The sequence below is a fragment of the Rhodamnia argentea genome, chromosome 7, assembly GCF_020921035.1.
Source record: "Rhodamnia argentea isolate NSW1041297 chromosome 7, ASM2092103v1, whole genome shotgun sequence".
In the NCBI taxonomy this organism is placed as follows: domain Eukaryota; kingdom Viridiplantae; phylum Streptophyta; class Magnoliopsida; order Myrtales; family Myrtaceae; genus Rhodamnia; species Rhodamnia argentea.
In genome coordinates this window covers 11,740,356-11,762,902 of record NC_063156.1, presented here as the reverse complement: position 1 = coordinate 11,762,902, position 22,547 = coordinate 11,740,356, and the positions used below count along the sequence as shown (strand labels likewise).

The following is a 22,547-nucleotide window of genomic DNA, read 5'->3' as shown; positions in this document are numbered from 1 at the left end:
TCTCGATGAAGCTATTTCGAAGCTTCTCGAGGAAGCTATCGAGTAACTTCTCGAGAAAGTTATTTTGAAGCTTCTCGAGAAAGCTATTACCTAATTTATTTAAGAAGTTTTTTCGAAAATTTCGTATTAGAAAATATGACACAATAATATTTCTTGAATTAATATATAAGTCAATTATGAACATATAAGTCAATTGCAAGTCGATTTGCTAACGGATAAGGAGGATGTCGCTTGCCTTTACTTATCCGACATTATATCCACAGTTTCCCAAATAGTAGACATGATATGACAAAATCCTTGGATTTCTTATCATATTCTATATAATTCTATCTTGACTAGAAATTTGGACGAATAAATGCAACATAAATAATTGGGAACTCATTAATGGTAACATGGTTTTCTTGATTAGAAAGTGAATTTTCATTTTTATTTATTGGTAAATGTTTTGGATTTAGGTACATGTTCAATTTAGTCCTTAAACTACATAAAAATAGTCAATATTATTTTTGAACTTAAATTAATGAAAAGACAATATTGAATATTTTCATATAACTCGGTGACTAAATTGAATATGTACCAAAAATCTAGATATCACCCCGTATAAATTGAAAGTTCATGTAACATATTACATAATAGGCTAAAATTCATGGATCACAATGAATGGATTAAAATTTTAGGAACCACGCTGCACATTTGATCAAAATTCAAAGACCATTTATATCATTATCCATTTATGAATCAAATTAAGAATGATGGCAATTCTAAATGAATCGATTGTCTTTGTCTTATGATATTTAAAAAAAAAAACTTGGAAAATTTAATATTTCTTTAAGAAGCGTGTTAAGCAAGTGCCTAGGGGCACACGTGAATAAGACCTAGGATAACAAATGAATACAAGGAAAAAGTCATTGTTACTTCAAATTGGTTTGCGATTGTCAGATTAATTTCTTAATTCGTTGAAACTATCTTACAAGAGTCGGTGTACTTATCCTCGTACTCCAATTAGTAAATAATACTAGCACTAGATAGTTCGCTCTAACCTCTATTACGCGGAGAACGAAAGATTTAGAAAACATTTTCACGAAAATGATCGCTCGTATCTATAACAAAAATGAATGAACGAAAAACACGTTGAATGTTCACGAAAATGATTAGATGCAAATTATCGTCGAAAGAAAATATTTTTTTTATGGATTAATTATTTCATGCGGCACAAGCGATTATTTTCTTAAAAGCGTTTCTTATTGCGTAGCTCTTTTAAGAAGAATTTTATTTACTCGTTTTACTAACTTTATTTCCATGGGCACATTGTATCAATTTACCATTTCAAGTTATCTTTCATTTTGTTTCTTCCTATTATAATTTTAATCTAATTCCACTTTATAATATTCCATAAAAAATTGTCAAATCTTGAAAAAGATTTTACTCTTTCCACACAGACGCATACAATTTCTTTGCGTTTTGCTAATTTCTTAGCGTCCGGCGTTCTCTTACCGTGCATCGTAATTTCCTCGATTCGAACTTTCTCGGTCCGGACGGATTCACTTTGGCTACTAAACCGACGTCGCTTTGTCGCGTGCCCACACGCGTTTTGCGTACGGTTGGAGGTCAATAGGGATAGGTCAACTCAGTTGCTCGTAGATTAAAAACTCATAATTGAAGATGATTAATCACTTAATTTTCTAAGTACGGGATTATCCAATAATGAGCTTAAATGAGATTTTTAAAGGCGAGTTTCCCAAGTTAATCTTTCCGGAAGAAAAGGAGCTGTAATTTCCACGCCACGTGTCAACTCCAAGCAAGAGAGAGAGAGAGGGGAACGGGTTTTGAAAAGGCAAAGGAAAGAGGATTGAAAACGCAGAGAAATTCGGATTCCTTAAATTCTCCATTTTCCATTACAGTAAACGTACGCATCTCTCTCTCTCTCTCTCTCGCTCTTCAGCAACCACTTTCTCTTCTTCCGCTTCGCGTCTGATTCGAAGCACGATTTTTTTTTTCTCTTTAGGGTTTCGCGTTCTCGAGCTCTCTCTCTCGCCAGTCGGGGTTTGCATCTTCTTCTTCTTCTTCTTCTAGATCTCGATATCTGTGCTTAGTTCAAGAGTAGGAGAATGATTCCGCGTGCTGCTTCTTCGGTCCCTAGCTTGTTTCGCGCCCTTCGTCGTTCTCGCGGATTTTCTCGCGGGATTCGGCGCGATCGCTTTCTTCTGTTTGTTCGTCTTTTTGTGTGAAGTGTCTGATCTGTGATGTGGTTTCCGTTGTGTCCAAGTATTGTTTTGGTGCGATCGAGTGCTTTTTGTTTGTCGGTGTTGCATTTGCTTTTGTTGCGATTTTGGGGTTAGGTTAGGGATGCTATGTGTTCGCTTGCGCACTTGGCGTAGGACGGGACCGATTTTTTTCAGGGTGGGTGTTGCACTTTGAGTTTGATTTTTTTTAGCTTCTCGTTGTCAGGTTGATTCTGGTTTGTGCATGATCGGATTGCGTCTTCCGAGTCATTGAGAAGATTTACTGGGAATTATGGCAACATCGTGGGCTGATTCTGTTGCTGCATCGGAGAAGGTGGAGACTCAATTTTCCTCCGAGCAAGCTTACCAACCGCGTCTGGCGAGACCAACATACGTTCCTCCCCACCTCCGCAGTAGGCCGCCGTCCTCTGGTTCTCCTGCTCCACCGAGTGCCGCCACACCCGCTGCGAACGATCGCGGCAGTTATGGTGGGCCTCCTGCTGGAGCCCGATCGGCTGGTGGGTTTAGACCTGATGTTGGGCGCAGTGGCTATGTTGCTGCAGGTGGTTGGAATGGAAGAAGTGGAGGTTGGGACCGTGGAAGAGATCGCGAGGTGAATCCTTTCCCAGACACGGATGGAACGGAACAGGGGTTAATTGAGCAAGAAAATGCGGTGATCAATTTCGATGCTTATGAGGACATTCCTGTGGAGGCCACTGGGGATAACGTGCCTCCTCCTGCGAATACCTTTGCAGAGATAGACTTAGGAGACGCATTGAATTTGAATATTCAGAGATGCAAGTACGTGAGACCGACGCCGATTCAACGCCATGCAATTCCGATTTCTCTCGCAGGACGGGATCTGATGGCATGTGCTCAGACAGGGTCTGGGAAGACTGCAGCTTTCTGCTTTCCGATAATTAGTGGAATTATGTATGGGCAGTATGTGCAGAGACCACGCGGTAGAACTGCTTATCCTCTTGCTCTGATTCTTTCCCCTACTAGGGAGCTCTCTATTCAGGTATGACTTCGAGTCTGGAACCTTATTCGACATATGATTTGGGTTGCAGAAAATACTCTTTGGTTTTCTATCATAATTGGATATGCACTAATAAATTTCTCTGTGTTTTTTTTTTTTTTTTTTGGGGGGGTGTTGTTTGATGGGGAATTTGTCATGTACTTGCAGATTCATGAGGAAGCAAGGAAGTTTTCATATCAGACTGGTGTCAAGGTTGTAGTTGCTTATGGAGGGGCTCCAATCAATCAACAGGTTTCAGTTCTGGACTTAAATGTCTTCTACCTTTTATTATGCTAATTCCTTTTCTTTTAAAGAAAAATCGTTTTTTGGCTAGATTATATGGTGTCCATCGATGGAGCTGAAATTTTTGGTTTTTCATGCCATACTTTACTGGGATACACTCTCATTAGCAGCTAATTGACGGGAAAAAAAAACTGTCTCAACTCGTGTGTGCTGAATATTCTAGTCTTTCTAGCAATATGATCAGAGGGGGCATGAATCTTGCTGTAAGGTTGAATTCCAGAAACCTGCTATAATGACTGTCACCCAAATACTGCCGTGTTCTAGTCCTTCTGATTTGTCAATGAGTGCTTTCTGTTATCATTTCTGGAGTATATAGTTTCTCCAAAGCTAATGTTTGATGCTTCAAATCCACTAATTTCTAACAACAAGATGTGTCCTCCCTCTCTTGTTAGAGTGATTCATAAGTTGTATATACGGAGAGCTGCATTACATACAACATTATGTCGATGTGTAGGGATTGTGCTGGGTAAATGCAGAATAAGGGTGATCTTGTAGCAATTCGTTTATTATGTGATGCTGGTTGAGTTGTAGATTGGTTTCGGTATACCAAAAAAATTAGGGTTTGTCCTCTATGTAAGGAAAATTGGCAAGTCTTATTCTCTTCTGATACCTCTCTAGGAATACTTGTAGCAAGTTTTATCTATGTAAGTTGAGTCAACGGTTCCTTCAATGGGGACATGGGCACTAGTTTGGAGCATACGTCAACGGAAGAGACTCCTATGTCCAAAACCAATCCTTCTCCCCTTGGGATAAGTGACCATGGATGCTACATACTTGTTGCAGGGTTGTCGAAAAGACATAGCGATAGAGAAGAGTTTGCGCATAATTTATCTAAATATGGCAAATGCTTATGAAAAGGTATGAAGAAGTTCGGGAGGGCTGTGAATAGTTTATAGGAGCAGGTTGCATACATTTATGGTCTCTATTATTGAGCTTTTGGGGAAGAGCACATGAAGTGTTTAAAGAAGAACCTTCAATAGAACTAAGATGAGAATGATTGTGGTAGGAGTTTAAGCCTTATCTTTCCCATACTATTGGATGAGCTTTGGCCACATCTAAGATTTTGTTGCAATATTAATGGCTTTTGCAGGTGACGCAGTATCAAGCTGAAACTTTGAATGAACTGGAGTGTCTAGAGGATTTTTATTTAATTTTGTAGAAATTGAAGCATATTGAGTAGAAAATTAGTTCATAGTTTGTAAGTACTAGAAAATACTAGTGGCAAGAACCGAAGCTTGGAATATGACCAAAAAGGTGGCCAAGGGTGTTCTGGCTATATTTAGTTCATTTTTCGAAAAAGATATAGGTGTTTGAGGCGTAGACAATGTAAAAGAAGACGATGAGTGCAGTTTTTTTTGTTTTTCTGGACTATCCTTTAATGTTCAGAAAAACTTTATGAAGCTGCAGTAAGTTGGTTGAGAAGTGTGTACGGTTTTGTTTCCTGAATGCTTAGATTTATATTTATTAGAACTTTTCCACTTACGAGGCAGAATGTGGAGCTTGGGCAGCTGAGGTTCCACGTAGGCATGAAATGAGTGTAGTTGAGGCAAGAAAGCTTTGAATGATGTGGTTGCTCGAGGAAGGATAAGTAATTACTGTAATTAGAATGTCATCAATTAAATTTGGGAAAAACTTAAGGAACCAAAGTACTTTGGTATGAGCTCACTCATAAGTCAGTCCAGAGTAAATAGGCTATCATTTTGAGGAATAATCGATGATTTTTGTATGTTTCTACTGAAGATTAAGTGAACTTGTGCGTATTCTTACTTTTGCTAGGATTTGCTTGTAGTTTTGTTATATAATCAGTTGTATAGCACATCTGCCTTACCTTTTCTAAGCTTTGTTTGATTCGGTATTTGAAGTTTATTACAAAGCGAATTAGAGTTGACAGAGTTACTGGACTGCTTGCTAGTTATTACAAATTCATCTTATAATTGTTTCCCTCTTTGTGGTTAGTTACGCGAACTTGAAAGGGGAGTTGATATTCTGGTTGCAACTCCAGGAAGATTGGTTGATATGCTTGAAAGAGCCCGAGTATCTCTGCAGATGATTAAATATTTGGCTCTTGATGAGGCAGATCGAATGTTAGACATGGGTTTTGAACCTCAGATAAGGAAAATTGTGGAACAGATGGGAATGCCTACACGTGGTTTGAGGCAGACAATGCTGTTTAGTGCCACTTTCCCAAAAGAGATTCAGGTACGATTTGATTAGATATAACTCTTTTTTTAGTGTAATTTCTTGTCTTGTCAGTTTCTCGGCTGATTTGGTGTTAAAGTCTAAATCAATTTTAAAAGTACCTTCGAGTTTATTTATCAATTACGTATCAAACTTTCTCCAACCTATCTTTTATGCAGAGGCTTGCTTCTGATTTCCTTTCAAACTACATATACTTGACTGTTGGAAGGGTCGGCTCTAGTACTGATTTGATTGTTCAAAGAGTTGAGTATGTCAATGAGTCTGACAAGAGGAGCCATCTTATGGACCTTCTCCATGCGCAAAGAGAAAATGGGGTTCATGGAAAGGTAATCTATGATATCTTGCTCATGAGTTTTTGGACCTTTTCTTTGGGAAGCTTCCTCTTTGTGCCAAGGATATAAGGGTTTTTTTGTCGATTTATTGTAGCGAACTTACAAGTGATTCGTCCCTTAATATTTCAGCATGCTTTGACATTGGTTTTTGTGGAGACTAAGAGGGGAGCAGATTCCTTAGAAAACTGGTTATATGCAAACGGGTTTCCTGCTACTAGCATCCATGGGGATAGATCCCAGCAAGTAAGTCGCCTAGTTCTGTTTGTTTTATGAGACAACTAAGAAGTCTTTCTTCCACTCTGAGTATGAAATACTTTAGTTTGTGAACTCTTTTGGGGCCATACAGTTTTCCCTTGAATGATCATCAAAAGACTTGACTGTTAGTTCTTTACACTCTTGATACTGGTGCTTAACTGTTATCTGAACACTTCAGTTCATGAATAGTTTGCATCACATTGGTCAATTTTGAGAATACATGGTCAAAGTGGCTACATTTAAAAAAGATGGACATTTCTGGACTTGTGAAACTTCAGAAGGGAAAATGTTGCCCTTTTCTTCTTGTTGGATCTTTCTTGTGCTTTTGATGATAGCATGAATTCTGGTGCAGGAAAGAGAACTGGCATTGCGATCATTCAAGAGTGGAAGAACTCCAATCCTAGTTGCAACTGATGTTGCAGCGCGTGGTCTTGACATCCCTCATGTTGCTCATGTGGTCAACTTTGATCTTCCCAATGACATTGATGATTACGTCCACCGGATAGGACGGACAGGGCGAGCTGGCAAAACAGGACTAGCAACAGCCTTCTTTAACGAGAACAACTCATCGCTGGCAAGGCCACTAGCTGAATTGATGCAAGAGGCAAATCAGGAAGTGCCTGTTTGGCTCCCGCGCTACGCATCAAGGTCACATGGTGGTGGCAGAAATAGGCGATCCGGAGGAAGTCGATTTGGTGGGCGCGATTTCAGACGGGAAAGCTCATTCAATAGAGGTACAGATTACTACGGTGGAGGGTATAATAGCACTGGACATGGTATTTCTGCTGGTTATGGTGCATATGGAGTGTATGGTGCAGGGGTCACCAGCGCTTGGGAGTAGTTTTACTGATTGGATGTGGTTACCAATTCATGATCTGGGTGTACAGAATGAAAACCTCATTCTCGATTCTACGAGAACTCTTATGAAAGCTTTCCATTTGCTTCTCTTCATACGGTAGGTACTTTATCCTGCCGTCCTTTTTCAGTGTGTAAATATATGCTAAGTCCATTAATGCATAGGATGAATTCTAGTTTTAGTCCCTCCCCTTATATGGGCACATGCTTTGTACATATCCTGGAAGGCTAGGCTTCTCTGAGGCATTGGCTCTCTCACGAGCAGTTGTGACTTCCTGAAACTTGCTGTTTGGTTCTTAAATCCTATGCTTCATGCTCGTTTTCAGTTCGTTGATCTGAGCAGTAATCTCTAGCATTTACCATGTAATTTCTTCTACTTGTGAGAAACATATGTTCTCTGAGCAATTCATAAGCATGGAAGCATGGTAGCTTCTAGGTCCCTATCAATGAGATTTACTGTTTCACCTGCTTTGCTGAGTCCTGAGAGAGATTTTAGAAGTAGGCTTTTTTTTTTGTTTTGGGGGGGTGTGGCTGGGGGCGCGGCTGGGCTGGCTAGAATTAGGCATTTGGAGAAGCCGGAATAAGGTAAAATGCCCTCAGTTACCATGTGCCAGGTACTTTTTATGGTCTTCTTAGCAAAAATTTTAGAAAAGCCCATGTAATATGTTCTAGTTGAGAGAAACATATATTATCTGAGCAACTCAAAAGCATGGTAGCTTCTAAATGAGATTTACTGTTCCACGTGCTCTGTTGAGTCCTTAAAGATATTTTAGGAGGCATTTCTTTTTCTTTCTGTGTTTTTGGCCGGTTAGAAATAGGCATTTGGAGAAGTCAGGATAAGGTAAAATGCTCTCTGTTTACTTTATACCCTACAAAATGAGCATACCAACACGAAATGCCCTGTCAAAGTCTAGAGGCATGGTTACGTAAATTGCGCTGCACGGATCCGAAGATGGCACCAACAAATGAATGGCCAGTAAATATTCTGAAGTTGCTTCTAGCTTCTTGAGAACAAGTTATGGCAAGGTTTGGAGCGAATCAAACTCATCTTTGGTCACAAAACCTTTCGCTCATCTAATCTGGAGGACAGATGGATTTCTTCACAGGGATGAGAACAGAAAAATTCTATGCATACATTCTTGCTAATTATTAACATGGTAGCTGAGTTCATGAATGAAGGGTCCTGATCACACAAGAATGGCGGCTTAGAGGTTTTCATCTAATTGGAATGCAGGCCAAAATATGCTCCAATGAAGAATCTCGGGTGCGCTCGTCGCTTGTCCTTGCAGTTGAAATCCATCGAACAGGACAACATCAAAAGATGGACAAAACGCTAACTTGCATCGATCAAGACTGTTGTTCTAATAGTTAAGATTAGAAAAACGAAACAAGGATGATGCTCTCATGACGTCATCCGATATCGAGGGGAGTTTCTTTGGCTTGAAAACATCGAAATTAAAGCATCTATCAAAACAACCGTTTAAGGTTAGATATAAGAAGTCCTATGATTGTTGCAAGTGTCTCTAGCCTCCAGGAGATAAACTTGTTCAATACGGCATTCTCAATAAAGTCACTGGTATAATCAATAATTAGCATTAGTATCATCTCCTTGCCTTACACTTTACAAGTCGAAGTACTCGCGTTGCTCACGAAGAAAGCTCATGGATGGCACCTCACAGATCCAATAATTGAAACAACAGTAAAAACAGATGATCACCTCCTTGCCTATAGGCGTTCCTGCTATGATCTAAAAGACTTCTCTCTTCAGAAGCAAGTCTGCGAGATGCACGGGCAAACGTATCCTCAGTCTGAAGTGGTTATTGCAGACAATCCAGAGCCTGACTTGGAAATGAGTCCCCTTCTAAATGACATGATATCTTGTGAAAGAGATCCTCCTCCAACCATAAAACGTTTGTCATTCTCTGTTTCCAACATGTCCCTCCCAAGGCTACCGAATTCGTGCATCTGTTTCACACTGTTTTATTAGGTGGGTCGACATTCTTAACTTAAATACTGGAGCAAAAGAAATATTCATCGCGAATATCCTGTTACTCGTCTTGACTTGGATGAGCGACATGTAGCCTATTTAAGAAATGAGTGCCACATTGCATTTTGAACAGTTCCACTTTTCGTTTTGCTGAGTAAGATATTGTATTACACGTAGATTTCGCAGTATCCAAGCATACAGGAAGTGCACTCAAGTCTGTTAAAAATATGTGGATCGTAGTCTCATGCTGCAAGCAAATTCATACGAAACCCAACTACAAACAGTAAATCAGTAGTTCTTAAGTTCCTCGAAAGAATACATACCGTAGCCGCTAACGCTCAAAATTCTTGTTGTTTTGCTTCATCTAGATATTCTGCACATTCATCCTTTGCTTTTTTCTCTGGAATCATTCTTGGCCATCAGTTTCACCATCCATTTCTGATGTTTCCTCGGAGCACCCTTCATTTATACCAAGTTCTTCCTCCTCTGACTGCTCTTGCTCTGTCTCATCCTCCACATCATCAAGCAAAATGTCTTCCTGGGGTATCATATCTAGCCCTTTACCCCGGTAAATCAGCCCAGTTCTCATCACATGGTAAAACTTCTCCCTTAGGCGGACAAGGGGATGTGGATCCACCAATTTACCCCTCCGGTACCCTTCCCTAATAGCAACAGTAGTCGTCTTACACTTCAAAGAGAGGTAGAATATCCCAGGATACCGAGTAAATATCCGTGTAAACTTATGAGGAAGATTTAGTTCTTCTCTCAAGCTCCTTAAGTAGTTCCTCTTAGTCTTCTTATGGATGGTCAAGCTCAAGATCTCATGCAAAACCCCAACAACTCGCTTCTCCATGAGATCACTGCTCGGGTCAATATGCCTAGAATCTTCATATGGAGAAATATATGGCAATTTCTGGAACTCCTCCATCCATGCTTTTACCTTTGTCTGTGCACCATATCCCCTTGGAAAATTCATGGGAAATGCCAGGGCTGTTTGTCCCCTCTTAAACTGCCTATATTCATCGCCTACGTCTTTACCCTCATATCTCTTCTCCAATGCTGAGACCGCATAACTCTCAGGCCAATTCACGAGTTTCAGGTACGCATCACCACTCGGAGCTTTAATGAATCGAAAATGATCGGGGTAATTTGGAATCAACGTTTTCATGAAATTATCTGGCAAACCCAGATCCCATTTCAAGGGAATCAAGGATTGCAATGGCACAGTCTTAGTCTTCATCATCATGAGCACTTTAGAGAGCCTCTCTACAGTATCACGTTCATAGTTCTGGTGTATCTTTTTCTCCTGTGAGTCCAACAGCAGAGCAGTGTCTGTCAACTTAAAACAAGGCAAATTTGCGTATCGGGCATGCGGGAATTCTTGAAAGAGCGTAGGATACCTACAAGAAAGCAAATTTCAAACAAAATCATCATCATCAAACTCACCTATCGAACCGAAACTCCATATCATACCAACACTTGATATCCGGCAAAATCACACGTTTCGTTTTTCCCCTTTTGAGAGAAAACCTCTGATTTGAGTAAAGAGCTCTATCAACTCCCTCAAATTGAGCTAAAATGATCATAAAACATAAAAAGGACAAGGCAGAGAGTAGAGTAACCTGCGCAAAAATCTGAGAACAGGGATGGTGAGGCCGAGTGCCTTCTGCCAATCGGCGACCGACTTCGCGGTCAGGAACCCGGTGGAGGATCGGTTGATGGCGTCCTTGAGAAGGCAAGCGGCCTTGAGGTCGGTCTCGGTGTCGATGACGTGGTCGAGGCTCCGATTCTTGACCCATTTGAGACGGACCTTGGTTATGAGCCGGCACTGGTGATGCTGGTGAAGAAGCGACTGGTGTAGCGCAGGGAAGAGACTAGCTTTGGTCCCGAAGCTCATTTGCTGAAAATGTCGCGATGCAGACAATCGCGTTCACTTCAGTTGAGGAACGAAAATCAATTCGAATTCGCATGAATAGAGACCGAGAGAAGAGAATCCGGGGAAGCACATCATCGAAACTCCAAGTTCGCGCCAACGCTTGTCGGAGATTGTTCCGATTAGGGTTTTATCCACGGAAGGACATCTCAGGGTTTAATAGGTTGCGCGGCCCGCCGCGTTCGGGGCGGACTCGCGGTGGCGAAATGAAGAAAAGGTACGACGAAACGGGACTTTTAGCGGGCGCGATGCGGCGGATATTAGCCTCGACCCGCTCCTTGAATCCGGCCCGAGAAGGTGTATTAACTAGAAAGTCTCAAAACACTCACATGTATTTTTATTATTGGATTAATATCACGAAAACACTCTAACTGATACATTAATGATAAATTTACCTCAAAATTTTTTTACTACGAAAAATCTTAAACTGATACAGTTGCGACAAATTTATCTCAAACTATTTTTTTGACAACCAAAAACCTAAACTAGTATAACCGTGACAAATTTATCATAAATTAATTTTTTTCCACGAAAAATCTCAAATTGGTACACCCGTGACAAATTTATCATCCGTTAAATTGGATTAATATCACAATAAATCTGAAATTGATACATTTGTTACAAGTAAAAATCTCAAACCGGTACATCTATCAACCGACACGTGTCATCGACTTAACAATTTGATGATTAGATTTAACAAAAATCGACAAATGATAAACTTGTCACAAGTGCACCAGTTTGGAGTAAATTTGTCATAGATGTATCGGTTTAGGATTTTTCGTGATAAAAAAAATAATTTAAGGTAAATTTGTTACAAATGTACCAATTTGGAGTTTTTCGTAGTATTAACCATTTATTATTTTGGTCAGAACCATTTATTATTTTGGTCAGAACATGTGTTTTATTTGCCTGTAATCTATTACGTCAGGGTTAATACCATGAAAAATTTTATGATAAATTTATCAAAAATGATGTTTTTGACCATCAAAAATCCCAAACTAATACGTCATTGACAAATTTACCCTATACTAGTTTCAGTTAAATTTCACTATCAAATAATGACCTAAAATATCCTCATTTTCTCAAATAAAGGCTTAAAAAGCCTTCATTATTTCAAAATAAATCTAATCAAAGGTATTTTCATCATTTACATTTTTTGAATTTTTTTCTTTTTATCTTTTTTTATCGTTTCTTTTCATCGGGGGCCGTTCTCAAGCAATAGCTAGCCACTAGCGAGGGCTAGGCGAGGTTGCCCCTAATAGTTGAGGGCCGACCTCGCCTCTAGGCGGCAAGGCGAGCCCTCGCCGGATTTGGGCGAGGGTCACCTAGTCCAGGCTCGCTGTAGCCAACGAGGGCTTAGGCAAGGCGGCCCTCGCCGGCTACAACAAGGAAAAAACAATAAATGTAAAACATGAAAAGGAAAATGAAGAAAAAACTAAATGACGAAAATAATTTCGTTATGCCTTTTTTGAAACGATGATGATATTTAAGATTTTTATTTGAAATAATATTCACTTCATGTCCTTATTTGAGATTTTTCGACAAATTTATGATTCCTGTAGCTTTTATAATGGTTGCAAACATTAAAAATGCCAAAACCAGCTCGCCTGACTTTCTCCCACCTTTTATGTTTCTTTGCAAAACTGTCCGTCCATTCTACTATTTCATGGTCGAAGCTAACTCGACTTTTTCTTGGGATATACATATTTTTTTTCCTTATAATTACCTTCGTTTTCACTTTAGCTTTTTTCTTTAAAAAGATTGGATTTATTGCTATATTGTGGGGGCTCGGCTCCAAAAGATAATATAATTGTGCATAAACAAATAAAATTTGAATTTAGGATAGACATGACATTTGAAACTTACAATACATATGTGCCTAGGGGACACAAAGCTAACAATAGCTAAGAAATATTGCAAAGATGCACATTTCTTTGTAATTGTAAATGACATTCTCTAGCAATCCCATCTCACGAACAAAATGATATTTTTAGGACAATGAAGGGAACCAGATGTCAAGTTTGCATTAAATTTAAAATTGAACAACTTTGGGTAGTTGCCAAGTTTAACGATGTCATAAGCATAATTTCGTGGATGATTTATAAAAACATTCGATACGTTTTTATCGACGCATAAAAGATGGTAGTAAAATTTTTGACTTTTTCATGGTCAAGGGGATATAAAGGCTACGAGAATATATTTCTATATTCGTGGTGAACTGGGGAACGCATGATTTTGGCTTTACATTACGTGATTGCCAAAATTTTTTATAATTAAAAAGATAAGAAACTTGATTAGTGCGAAATTTCTTAATTAATGGTGAATTAGGGATCGGATAATTTTGGCTTTACATTACGTGATTGTCTAAATTTTTTACAATTAAAGAGAAGAAAGTTGATTAGTGTAAGTGATTGAGAATAGTAGAACGGAAGGACAGGGCTTTGCAAAGAAACGCAAAAGGGGGGCAGAAGTAGACGAGTGGGTCTTTAACAGGCCATTTGAATTTTTGCAAGCACTTACTGAAGCTGCTGGTATCATAAATTTATAGGATTTTTGCAGCCTACCTTCAGCTAACAGATTTTTATTTAATTTCAAGTCGCTTGCCGCATGTTAATTTTGACAATCACGTATCGTCTAAGCCAACATTAACCATCCCTGCTTCAACACCAAGGTATGAATATGCTTTTGTGGCCCTTAAACTGGCCTGCCATAGAAGTAAAAAAAACCTTCTAGTTTCTACCGTGTCGATACGATTGTATTGAATGTTTATATTTATCATCAATGAAAGGATGATTCCATCTTCGATTTTGAATATAATGCAAGCTTGACATCCGGATCTCTTCGCTGTCCTATAAACATGTCTTTGTTTACGGATGAGATTGGTAGATGGTGTCCTTCAAACTGTCAGCTGTGAACCTTAAAACATTTGAGGTGTGGAAACAATTTGAGCAAGTCTTCACGGCTTCGTCTCTGCGGAGGAAGTGATACACATCATAAATTACAACACGAATCCCCTGGAAAAGCAGCAAACCTCGTCTCCTTGCACCAGCAAAGAATATCTTACCTTAATGCCGACACAGCCATTCACGTCAAGTGTAGTGAGTGTGCTTGAGCAGGTCGTTGAAAGGGCTTCAAGGCATTTATCTGTCACCCCAACTATCCCAAACAAGCTGCATTTGCGCAATTATCACTAACTGAACATTGAAGAGAGGACTTGATATACGATGAGGTTCATCATAGCTTTTGTGCCATACATTTTGTGGAAGATGTATATTCATGGAGGCGAACAATCAAAATGCAAGATGGTCCAGGAGATCAGCAAGCACAATGGGTGTTTGGGAGGCTTTTTGTCCGTCTTCTACTTTTTACTTGACTTTTAAACCGACTAGTTTGGCATCAAAAGACAATAAAAGCGCACCTACAAAAGCCAGAAACAGAAACTCCTTTCCTCCAACTTCTGACATGTGCTTGCTTGAGTGGAAAACATATATGACAAAGAACTGATTTTACATTTTAGAAATGTAAAATGTAGGACACGAAGACACTTCAATTTACACTTCAATCATTTTTGCAGAATAAAAGCCACCAAATAACAAATTCAAATAGAACTTCCATACCCTCGCTTCAATATAATAGAAAAGACCAAAATCTGAAGTCATACCCAAAGCCAAAAGACACTGCAATTTCAAACATTTCCTACTAAAGTCATCTTTGGGGCTAACCAACAACTCTATCGGAAAAAAGTCAGTATGAGGCAAATTATTAATTTGATTACAGGTCAATTGGATAAAAATCTATGCACATATGCTGGCAGCTTACGAAGTTACATATCAGTCAATTTAATATATGTAAAAAGGAGGTTTGAAGAAGAACCATCAAGTTTCAATAACCATAATATGAGAAATACTCTTGTTAACCAGTTAGAATGAGGACAATGGGAGCTTGGTTTGCAATATACTTACTGACCATCTCCGAGTCAAATCAATAAGATTTCAGCCAAGATTTTTCATTCTAGTAGGAAGAACCATATCATCAAGAATTACCTAAGGAACTCGAGAGAGAGGCAGCCTTTAGCAACTGCCATGACCCCCTTGTCGGTAATACGTACACACCTGTGAAAAGTAACCATTTCATGTTGACTCCACAAAATACCGAAGGCATTTTACTAACAAACTTACCACGTCAAATTCAGGGCCGCGAGATTTCTGCATTTGGCTATACAGGAAAGTGCATCATCTGATAGGTTCTGTAGAATCATTTCACTTTGAGGCATAAAGTTAAGGTAATGCAAGATAATTAGCATCTGTCAATAAGTGGAATTTACCTGGGCTCCACAAAGATCCAAGTACTTCAGATAGGAAAGAGAGGAGATATTTTTGTATGTATTATCTGTGAGACTGGAAAAAAGCAATCCAGAAAGTAAAAAGAGATCCCCAATTGGCTTCAAATATAAATAAGAGAACAGAAAGCACATTTACCTAGAAAGGGCATAAATGTTCAGATTCTGGAGAGAAGAGCACTTGAACAGTATTTGCTGCAAGCCAATATCTGTCAGCTTGACGCACCTGAAAACCGAATACGAGCTTAAAGGTGCATATCTAGCCTCATTTGATTCCTTAAAAAAGGGTTAAGCTTTTCTTATTGGATATTAACATACCGAGTAATGTTTAGTGACTGTAATTCTTTATAACTGTCAGCAACTAACTCCAAGCTCTCATCTGTAATATTCTACCATCGACAAATGAAAACAACTATGTAAATAGAACTTCTTCCACACAAAATGTATAGGCTCGCTAAATCTATAAAATTTGTATCATTTCTCAATAGATGCAAACAACTGCACACAAAGATGGAAAGTCTCTGATAAAGCTCATCCGCAGGTCAAAAATCTTAGTAGAATTGCAGTTGCATATACCAGCCTAAGACCTTAGACTAGTACCAAGCACAAACTCAGATTTTGGACCCATTACCTACACATGGAAAGAACTCAATCGATTATCAAATTATACTATCTCTGTCTTCACAAAACAAAGCAGATCTCCAAAACTTAAGTGACCAAAGAACATGTGAGAAAGTTGAGTAGCATAGATGGTCAAGAGAAATTTTAGGTAGCCATGCATCATATACACAAATTTGCTCGGGGCAGTATTCCAAATCATGGTATACTTCATTGACAATGTAGGAGCAAGCCCAACTTCCATCATCATGCTAATACGTGTAAACAACTATACCAATGCAAGCATATGCAGCAGAAAGTTGGAGGAAGGCTGTGATATTCAGCGAGTACATACCTTACAGCCACTTAAGTTTAAATCAACTAAATGTCTGCAGTTCTCAACCAGATGCTTTATGCCTATATCCGTCACTCTGCAGCTCCATAAATATGCAGTTAATTGGCATACGAATTAAGATAAGGTGGAATTTACAAGATAGGCACATTAGTGAAGACTTACCGAACATTCCAATAAATAGAAAGGACCTTGAGATTTGGACAACAACTGGTCACAGCTGCAATTCCCTTATCAGAGATCTTTTGGCAACCATTGAGATTTAAACTCTCCAAGCTTTTGAGAGATTCAGAATACTGTTGAGTACTCGACAAATGATCAAGTTACTAAGAGCTTGATAAGTGATCACAACTAGTTACTCAGAGTTAAATGATCAAGATAGCTTAGTGTTGCTAAAAAAGTAAAGTCAAGCATAATTGGTATCAAGATAAAACTGATGAATAATTGCCTAAAAGACAAATTATATTGGATACCAATGTCAAATTGAAGTATGGCTTTTTAACTAAGTGAAAATAATACCTGCGCATCAACGAATAAATGGTGACTTAATCATGAAAAAGGCAAACTTTCAAGTAACCAACAGACTATGCATATCTTCAAGAGGACACCAAACAAACTAAGACAGGGTTATGGGTAAAAAAAGTGTAAAGACTATACTATATTACTGTGATGATCCTCTAACATGAGTATTGAAACAAGAGGGCATATCTTTCTGATTTGTATCAGAACAAAGTAATATAGAATTGCTTATGGGTACTGATGGATCAAGTAGACTTTTCCTTGAGATTTCAAAAGGTCCTTTAAAAGACAACACCTGTCTCCAAAATATAAATGAAGCAATGATGCACAACTGTCTTCGTCTAACGTAAAAGGATGGATTCTAACTTCCAATATCTGATTTCGACAAGAAACATCACAATGCAAAATCATACCTTGTTCTTGAGGGTCTCCAAGTGTTTGTCGTCGATATCTTGAGCGAATTCCAGGTTAATTCGCTTCACCTGGCCATATCTCGCCTGCCAAATCCACAGATAATTTCTTCAGTACAATGGGTCGACCTAAAGCAACCATTTGGACGATCAAATCAGCTTCGTCAAATTATGAAACTTCAACTGGCTCACGCATGACCCCATCAATCTACTCAAAATGGGACAATCAAGCACCCCATTCACGCTGGCGAATTGAAATGCCTTCACAAACTAACCAGCGAAAGAGCGTCCAGGAGCCGATTCCCCGCATTGGTCATCTCGCGCAAATCAAGAACCTGAACGCACCGGGCGAATCGGAATCACGCAATCGAACCTGCTGAGCTCGTGATTTCAAGAAAAGTCGAGAGTTCTTCGGTAAGATACCAGCCAAAGCGAGGGATACGAGACGAGAGAGCGGTGAAGCCAGGGACTGACTAGCAGGAGAGAGACGAGGTCTCGCTGGGGGAGCCTGGCGCAGACGATCTTCATGACTCTGGGAATCGTCTCTCTGCTCCATGCGAGCTCTGCTTCGGCTTCGGCTTCGGCTTCCATTCTCGATCTCTTGGGCCACTTTTAGCTTTGGGGATTCGGTTCAGTTCTTCTGCTTAGCTTTGGCTCGACCAGTTCCTCTTTTATCATGTGCTCGACTCTACGGTATTCAATTTTCATTACGGTGTCGATCCGTATCGTCATGGAACTTTCATAATTAGGGTTGTACAAGTTAACTAAATTCATTTGGACCAAAAAAAAAAAAAGTTAACTAAATTGATCATCGACTTAAAGGGATTAATTCAATTGGTGATCAAAGGGATTAAGTCAATAAAACAATTAACGAGTATCAGACTTTCTCTTTGTAATTCACGCTTTCGTCTCATTTCCTTTTAAATAGATAAGCTCTAAAATCTTGATCTTTATAAGGTAGGGTAAATTCAATTGTGATGCGTCGACAATCATCTCTGTCGAAATAGTTGTCGTGATTGGGCGTCCGAAACCCGACTTGCAGCCTCAACAGAGGATGATGCACTTCTCATCGGGGTCGTAGATGGTTGTGCCACCCTCTTTTGTCACCGATGTTGTAAAGAAGTCGAAAAGAGGTGGTGGCAACACTAGTGTCGCCTCTTTTGGTGGCGATGTCTAGAGCGGCAGTGAGATTTTTAGACTTATTTTAACCAAAAATAAGTTGTACCCACCATTTGAGCCTCAACTAACGATAAAGATAATAACAAAATACATTGTCATAATGATATAAGGGTGAATGTATGAACATTATAAATAAGTACACTGACCTTTTTTTTTTTTTTTGGGTCCAAACACTGACCATTTTGAACATGTGAAGTTTTGAACTTGAAGAGTGCGTTCGTTTGAGTGAAAAATATTTTTCAGGCTTTCACTTATTCGGTTCTCTGAAAACAACTTAATAAATGGAAAACACTTTTCGATTAATAGAAAATTCATGCATAAAATTAGGAAAGTGAATTCCTAAATCTAAAGGGGGTAAAAACACTTTTCGAAATTTTGCTCATCTCGAATTATAATGTTTAATTTTTTTAATATTTTATATTTTTGTATTTCATATAATAGAGTATATCTTTTTCTATTTTTATATTTTTCCCTAATTATTTTCTAAATGAGAACCAAACATCGGAAAAAGTATTCGGTAGCATATCACCGAGCAAAATAAAAGGGAAAATTTCAAAGAAGGGCTCCAAGTCCTCTCATTTTCTCAAATAAGAGTCCCAAATGAACCTTGTTTCAAATAAAGGTCTCAAGTGTCTCTCATTTTCTCGAACAAGAATTTGAAGTGAATCTTATTTCAAATAATGATCCGAAATGGCCATAAAATCTCAAAAAAGGGCCTAATTTCAAGGACATTTTTCTCTTTTCCCTTATTTGATTTTTTTCTTTTTTATTAGACTTTTCTTTTTTTTATTTCTTAAAACCGTAGCTCTACCGTCGGGGGAGGGGCGGCGGATAAGGCCGGTGAGGTAGTCGGTGCCTCGGTGAGGGCCGACGACTCCCCCAACCGCAGGTCGCCCCCATCGACTCCGCACTAACGGTAGGCCGATCGCCACAGGCGAAAGGGGCAGCCCTCTTGTTTGTGTGTGGCTATTTTTTTTTCTAATTTTTAAAAAAAGTAAAAGGAAAAGAGAGAGAAAAAATAAACAAAAAATCAAAATGAGAAATGACAAAAATGCCCTTTAGTCCATGCCTTTTTTTGAAACCGTATGGCCACTTTAGGCCCTTATTTGAAACATACTATTCCATTTCGGGCCCTTATTTGAAATAATGTTCACTTGAGGTCCTTATTTGAGAAAATGAGAGGACTTCGAGCCTTATTTGGAATTTTCCAAAAAGAAAATAAGTCGTTTTTCTGGAAAATGACTTTTCTTTTTCGTGGAATTTTTCTCCAAACAAAGGCACCCTAAGAAAATGTACACGGACCACTAATGATTTATGCCTCAACTTATTAGAAAAGTCCCGCCAAAATTATGCATCACTAAAGTCTAAAAGGGTCTAAGGGCAAATGTGCGAACACATTTGGTAATGCATTGACCATTTTGAAATAAAAAACAGTACACATAATTTTGTTTTGATTTTTTTAAAAAGAAGACACGAACCACTAATCGTGTTATGCCTCAATTTAATAAAGAAGTCATGTAAGTTTTACTCCTCCAAATATCACCAGACCTTAAGAAAGAAAAAAGAAAGATTTAGAAGAATGCTTGAGAGAATACAGCATGACTTCGGGGAATTCTCTTTTCACAGCTCTGCCTTTTATATTTTATTCAAGCATCGCTCTGATTGCCTTACGGTGCTCTCATCACTCTCATCATAAACACAAAGACTGCGTCTGATCGTTCAGGCATTTTTGTCGAATATGATAAGGATAGAATATGATTTGAAATATGCTATTCAATGTTTGTTGATGTCCGGATATAGGATGGATTCATATAAAATATTGTCGAAATGAGTGTTAGATTTGCGCAATTAAAATTGCAACTAAATCATGAAAATTCGTAAAAATTATTCATCCGTTGATAATCCCTCTCCATATGGAACACCCCTCTTCGGTAAAATGACGCGGATGAGAGCATCCTCTCCTTTTGCGACATCCCTTCCACCTCGACAACCTGTTCGTTCTCTCTTTCGTTTTTCTGAATTCGCTCATGGAGGAAAGAAGGGGATCGGGCTCACGATGAATTCATCTTAAAGATGTCACCAGCAGAAGGGGGTGCTTCATCTCTCATTTTAAACAGAATCAATTTCATCTCTCTCATTATAGGCTTCTTCATCGCTTCTCCTTCTCCATCGCCGCTTTCAATGCAGCAAGCCTCCCCTCATTCCGCTCCGGTTTCTGGTCAGGACGGTCGAAAGAGCATAAACCTTGGCCGTTCCCCCTTCGTCGCCCCAAGATCGACGACGCCCACGTCTCCAGGAAAATTTGTCTCCTATCTGTTCACCGACCGAGGTAAAAAAAAACTCAACTCTCGTGAAGGAAAATTTTACAAACTCTGTTTCTGTTTCTTAAGAAGCAAAGCCCGTGAGCTTCGGCACCGTCTCCGTCTTTCCCGGAGGAGCGGTGGCCATTGGAGTTTGCTCAGGCCGCTGGGTGTAGATCTCACCTCATGGTATCTCGTCCTTTGGTTCTTTGGTGGCCATTTTAGTGAGAGTAATCAGAACTGGAGAGAAAGATGATGGTGGCGCTTGACCAAAGGAAGGAAAGAGTGTTAAGTGACTGCAGAAGGAAAGGAGGCGTGATTTTTTCATTAATTTTCCAAATTTTACATATCCTATATAGGTCTATCATATTCTTTAGGTGGGATTTTTTTTATCCGGGCTATATCCGGATTTCGCGTCACTTCAAATACCAGATAGGATAAAAGTTATCTAATCCGAAATTTTATCTAGTCCAGCGTACGCAGCCAAAAGGTATCATTATTTTGCGATGATTTCAAGGAGGAGAAGTAAAAACCTTTGCAAATGTTTATTTTATTTTTATTTTTTGGTGGGTGGGTTGGTTGTGGGAGCAGCTGGGTCTGATGTTGTTTACTTTGTTTGCTGCATGACGCTGAAGTTTGATTGAATGAGAGTACATGTCCTTGCTACTGTTTTTCTTTGCTGATGACAAAAGGGGGATAATTAACGTGGGGATACTTGTCCAAGAAAATCAAAACTTATTGCATTTTCTGCCAATTGAGTCTTAAACTTTTTGAAATTTTGCTAATTGAGCTTATTCAACGAATTTTGGCCGAAAATCGTTGACATGGACGCCAACCATCCTACATGGCATGACGGCGCTAATATGGATAATTTTTAGTAGAATTTTAATAATTTTTGTCGAATTTTTTTATTAATTTTTGTTTATTTTTTTGTTTATTTTTCTTTTTTCTACTTTCCTTTTTAATTTTTACTATTTTTTTCTTTTCCTTGGAGGTCGTTGGCCAAAATTTGCCGGATGTTATGACTTTTTTGTGGTAATTTCCCCCAGTTATAGGTACTCTTAAGCACATCTCCATGTTTTTTTTTTCCTTTTGAGCACATGAACCGCTATGACTTTTTCTGCCACTCTCTATGAATCTCTGCAAAGATTTGGTCGTGAACTTAGCTAATTTCTTCGTCAATCTCTTTCATTTTCAGGGATGAGAATAACGGCTGTTGATATTCCACTTTTTTCCCTTCTTTTTCCTTGATTGAGAATTGTTCTCTGTTACTTGCATGTGTTAATTTGCATTGCCAATTTCCCTATGGAGAAAATGCCTTACTTGGATTGTAAGAGACCAACTGTAACAGTATCCGAGTTTAAGATTTTCTAGGGTGAAACTTAACTTCTATCATCCATGGACTGTATACGAGATCACGACACACATCGAATCTTATTTTTGGTAAATAAGGTGCCAGTTACTCGATCTTTTTATAATCATTTGCCTCTACTACTCGACTCGAAACATTCTACTTAAAGAACGACACTATGTTTTCCGTATTTAGCTAGTTATACTTCACTTCTACACGTGTTTTTCACCCTTTTGCTCCCAAGACCGGAACTTATGAATTTGAATGCTGAAAAGGCTATTTGCATGAGCAATGTAAGATTTTTGTTATCTGCCAAAAGCCTTTTATCAGTTTTAGTCTCCCAAATGCATCCGTTTGAACTAGGGGGAGTATGGTCCGGGTGATCCAATGAAATCG

The 22,547-nt window shown here is 38.9% G+C and overlaps 3 protein-coding genes across 7 annotated transcripts; 1 reads left to right on the top strand and 2 right to left on the bottom strand.

Moving 5' to 3' along the window:
- The first annotated feature begins 1,844 nt into the window (after nucleotides 1-1,844).
- LOC115737762 (DEAD-box ATP-dependent RNA helicase 37-like) lies at nucleotides 1,845-7,512 on the top strand. Of its 3 annotated transcripts, none has more exons than XM_030670089.2 (7): nucleotides 1,845-1,906; nucleotides 2,449-3,243; nucleotides 3,409-3,492; nucleotides 5,500-5,742; nucleotides 5,901-6,068; nucleotides 6,204-6,317; nucleotides 6,682-7,512. In XM_030670089.2, the coding sequence occupies exons 2-7, from the start codon at nucleotides 2,515-2,517 to the stop codon at nucleotides 7,168-7,170; spliced, it is 1,827 nt and encodes a 608-aa protein (XP_030525949.2). In that variant the 5' UTR covers nucleotides 1,845-1,906; nucleotides 2,449-2,514; the 3' UTR covers nucleotides 7,171-7,512. The 3 variants fall into 3 exon arrangements, with proteins under 3 accessions (XP_030525949.2, XP_030525950.2, XP_048139193.1); XM_030670090.2 differs by having other exon boundaries at nucleotides 1,900-2,043; XM_048283236.1 differs by lacking the exon at nucleotides 1,845-1,906 and adding an exon at nucleotides 1,926-2,037.
- Nucleotides 7,513-8,618: 1,106 nt separating this feature from the next.
- Nucleotides 8,619-11,400, bottom strand: LOC115737764 (protein WHAT'S THIS FACTOR 9, mitochondrial). 2 transcript variants are annotated; one of them, XR_004015059.2, is made up of 3 exons: nucleotides 10,794-11,400; nucleotides 9,495-10,571; nucleotides 8,619-9,149 (listed from the first exon to the last, which is right to left on the bottom strand). XR_004015059.2 is itself a non-coding variant. In XM_030670094.2 (2 exons), the coding sequence occupies exons 1-2, from the start codon at nucleotides 11,066-11,068 to the stop codon at nucleotides 9,578-9,580; spliced, it is 1,269 nt and encodes a 422-aa protein (XP_030525954.1). In that variant the 5' UTR covers nucleotides 11,069-11,400; the 3' UTR covers nucleotides 9,355-9,577. The 2 variants fall into 2 exon arrangements, 1 of the variants encoding a protein (XP_030525954.1); XM_030670094.2 differs by lacking the exon at nucleotides 8,619-9,149 and having other exon boundaries at nucleotides 9,355-10,571.
- Nucleotides 11,401-13,682: 2,282 nt separating this feature from the next.
- LOC115737766 (F-box protein At3g58530) lies at nucleotides 13,683-18,039 on the bottom strand. 2 transcript variants are annotated; one of them, XM_048283237.1, is made up of 12 exons: nucleotides 17,745-18,034; nucleotides 17,597-17,656; nucleotides 17,325-17,408; nucleotides 16,558-16,688; nucleotides 16,396-16,471; nucleotides 15,762-15,832; nucleotides 15,583-15,669; nucleotides 15,429-15,501; nucleotides 15,283-15,350; nucleotides 15,148-15,216; nucleotides 14,169-14,274; nucleotides 13,683-14,074 (listed from the first exon to the last, which is right to left on the bottom strand). In XM_048283237.1, the coding sequence occupies exons 1-12, from the start codon at nucleotides 17,910-17,912 to the stop codon at nucleotides 14,009-14,011; spliced, it is 1,059 nt and encodes a 352-aa protein (XP_048139194.1). In that variant the 5' UTR covers nucleotides 17,913-18,034; the 3' UTR covers nucleotides 13,683-14,008. The 2 variants fall into 2 exon arrangements, with proteins under 2 accessions (XP_048139194.1, XP_048139195.1); XM_048283238.1 differs by lacking the exons at nucleotides 13,683-14,074; nucleotides 14,169-14,274 and adding an exon at nucleotides 14,281-14,781 and having other exon boundaries at nucleotides 17,745-18,039.
- Nucleotides 18,040-22,547: the final 4,508 nt, after the last annotated feature.

Coding starts and splice junctions, on each gene's coding strand:
- LOC115737762 (XM_030670089.2), top strand. CDS start 2,515: ATGGCAACATCGTGGGCTGATTCTGTTGCTGCATCGGAGAAGGTGGAG. Junction 3,244..3,408: donor CTAGGGAGCTCTCTATTCAG/GTATGACTTCGA, acceptor ATGTACTTGCAG/ATTCATGAGGAAGCAAGGAA. Junction 3,493..5,499: donor GGGCTCCAATCAATCAACAG/GTTTCAGTTCTG, acceptor CTTTGTGGTTAG/TTACGCGAACTTGAAAGGGG.
- LOC115737764 (XM_030670094.2), bottom strand. CDS start 11,068: ATGAGCTTCGGGACCAAAGCTAGTCTCTTCCCTGCGCTACACCAGTCG. Junction 10,572..10,793: donor GTTCTCAGATTTTTGCGCAG/GTTACTCTACTC, acceptor GCTTTCTTGTAG/GTATCCTACGCTCTTTCAAG.
- LOC115737766 (XM_048283237.1), bottom strand. CDS start 17,912: ATGGAAGCCGAAGCCGAAGCCGAAGCAGAGCTCGCATGGAGCAGAGAG. Junction 15,833..16,395: donor TAAACTTAAGTGGCTGTAAG/GTATGTACTCGC, acceptor TGTCGATGGTAG/AATATTACAGATGAGAGCTT. Junction 14,075..14,168: donor ATGGCTGTGTCGGCATTAAG/GTAAGATATTCT, acceptor CTTCCTCCGCAG/AGACGAAGCCGTGAAGACTT.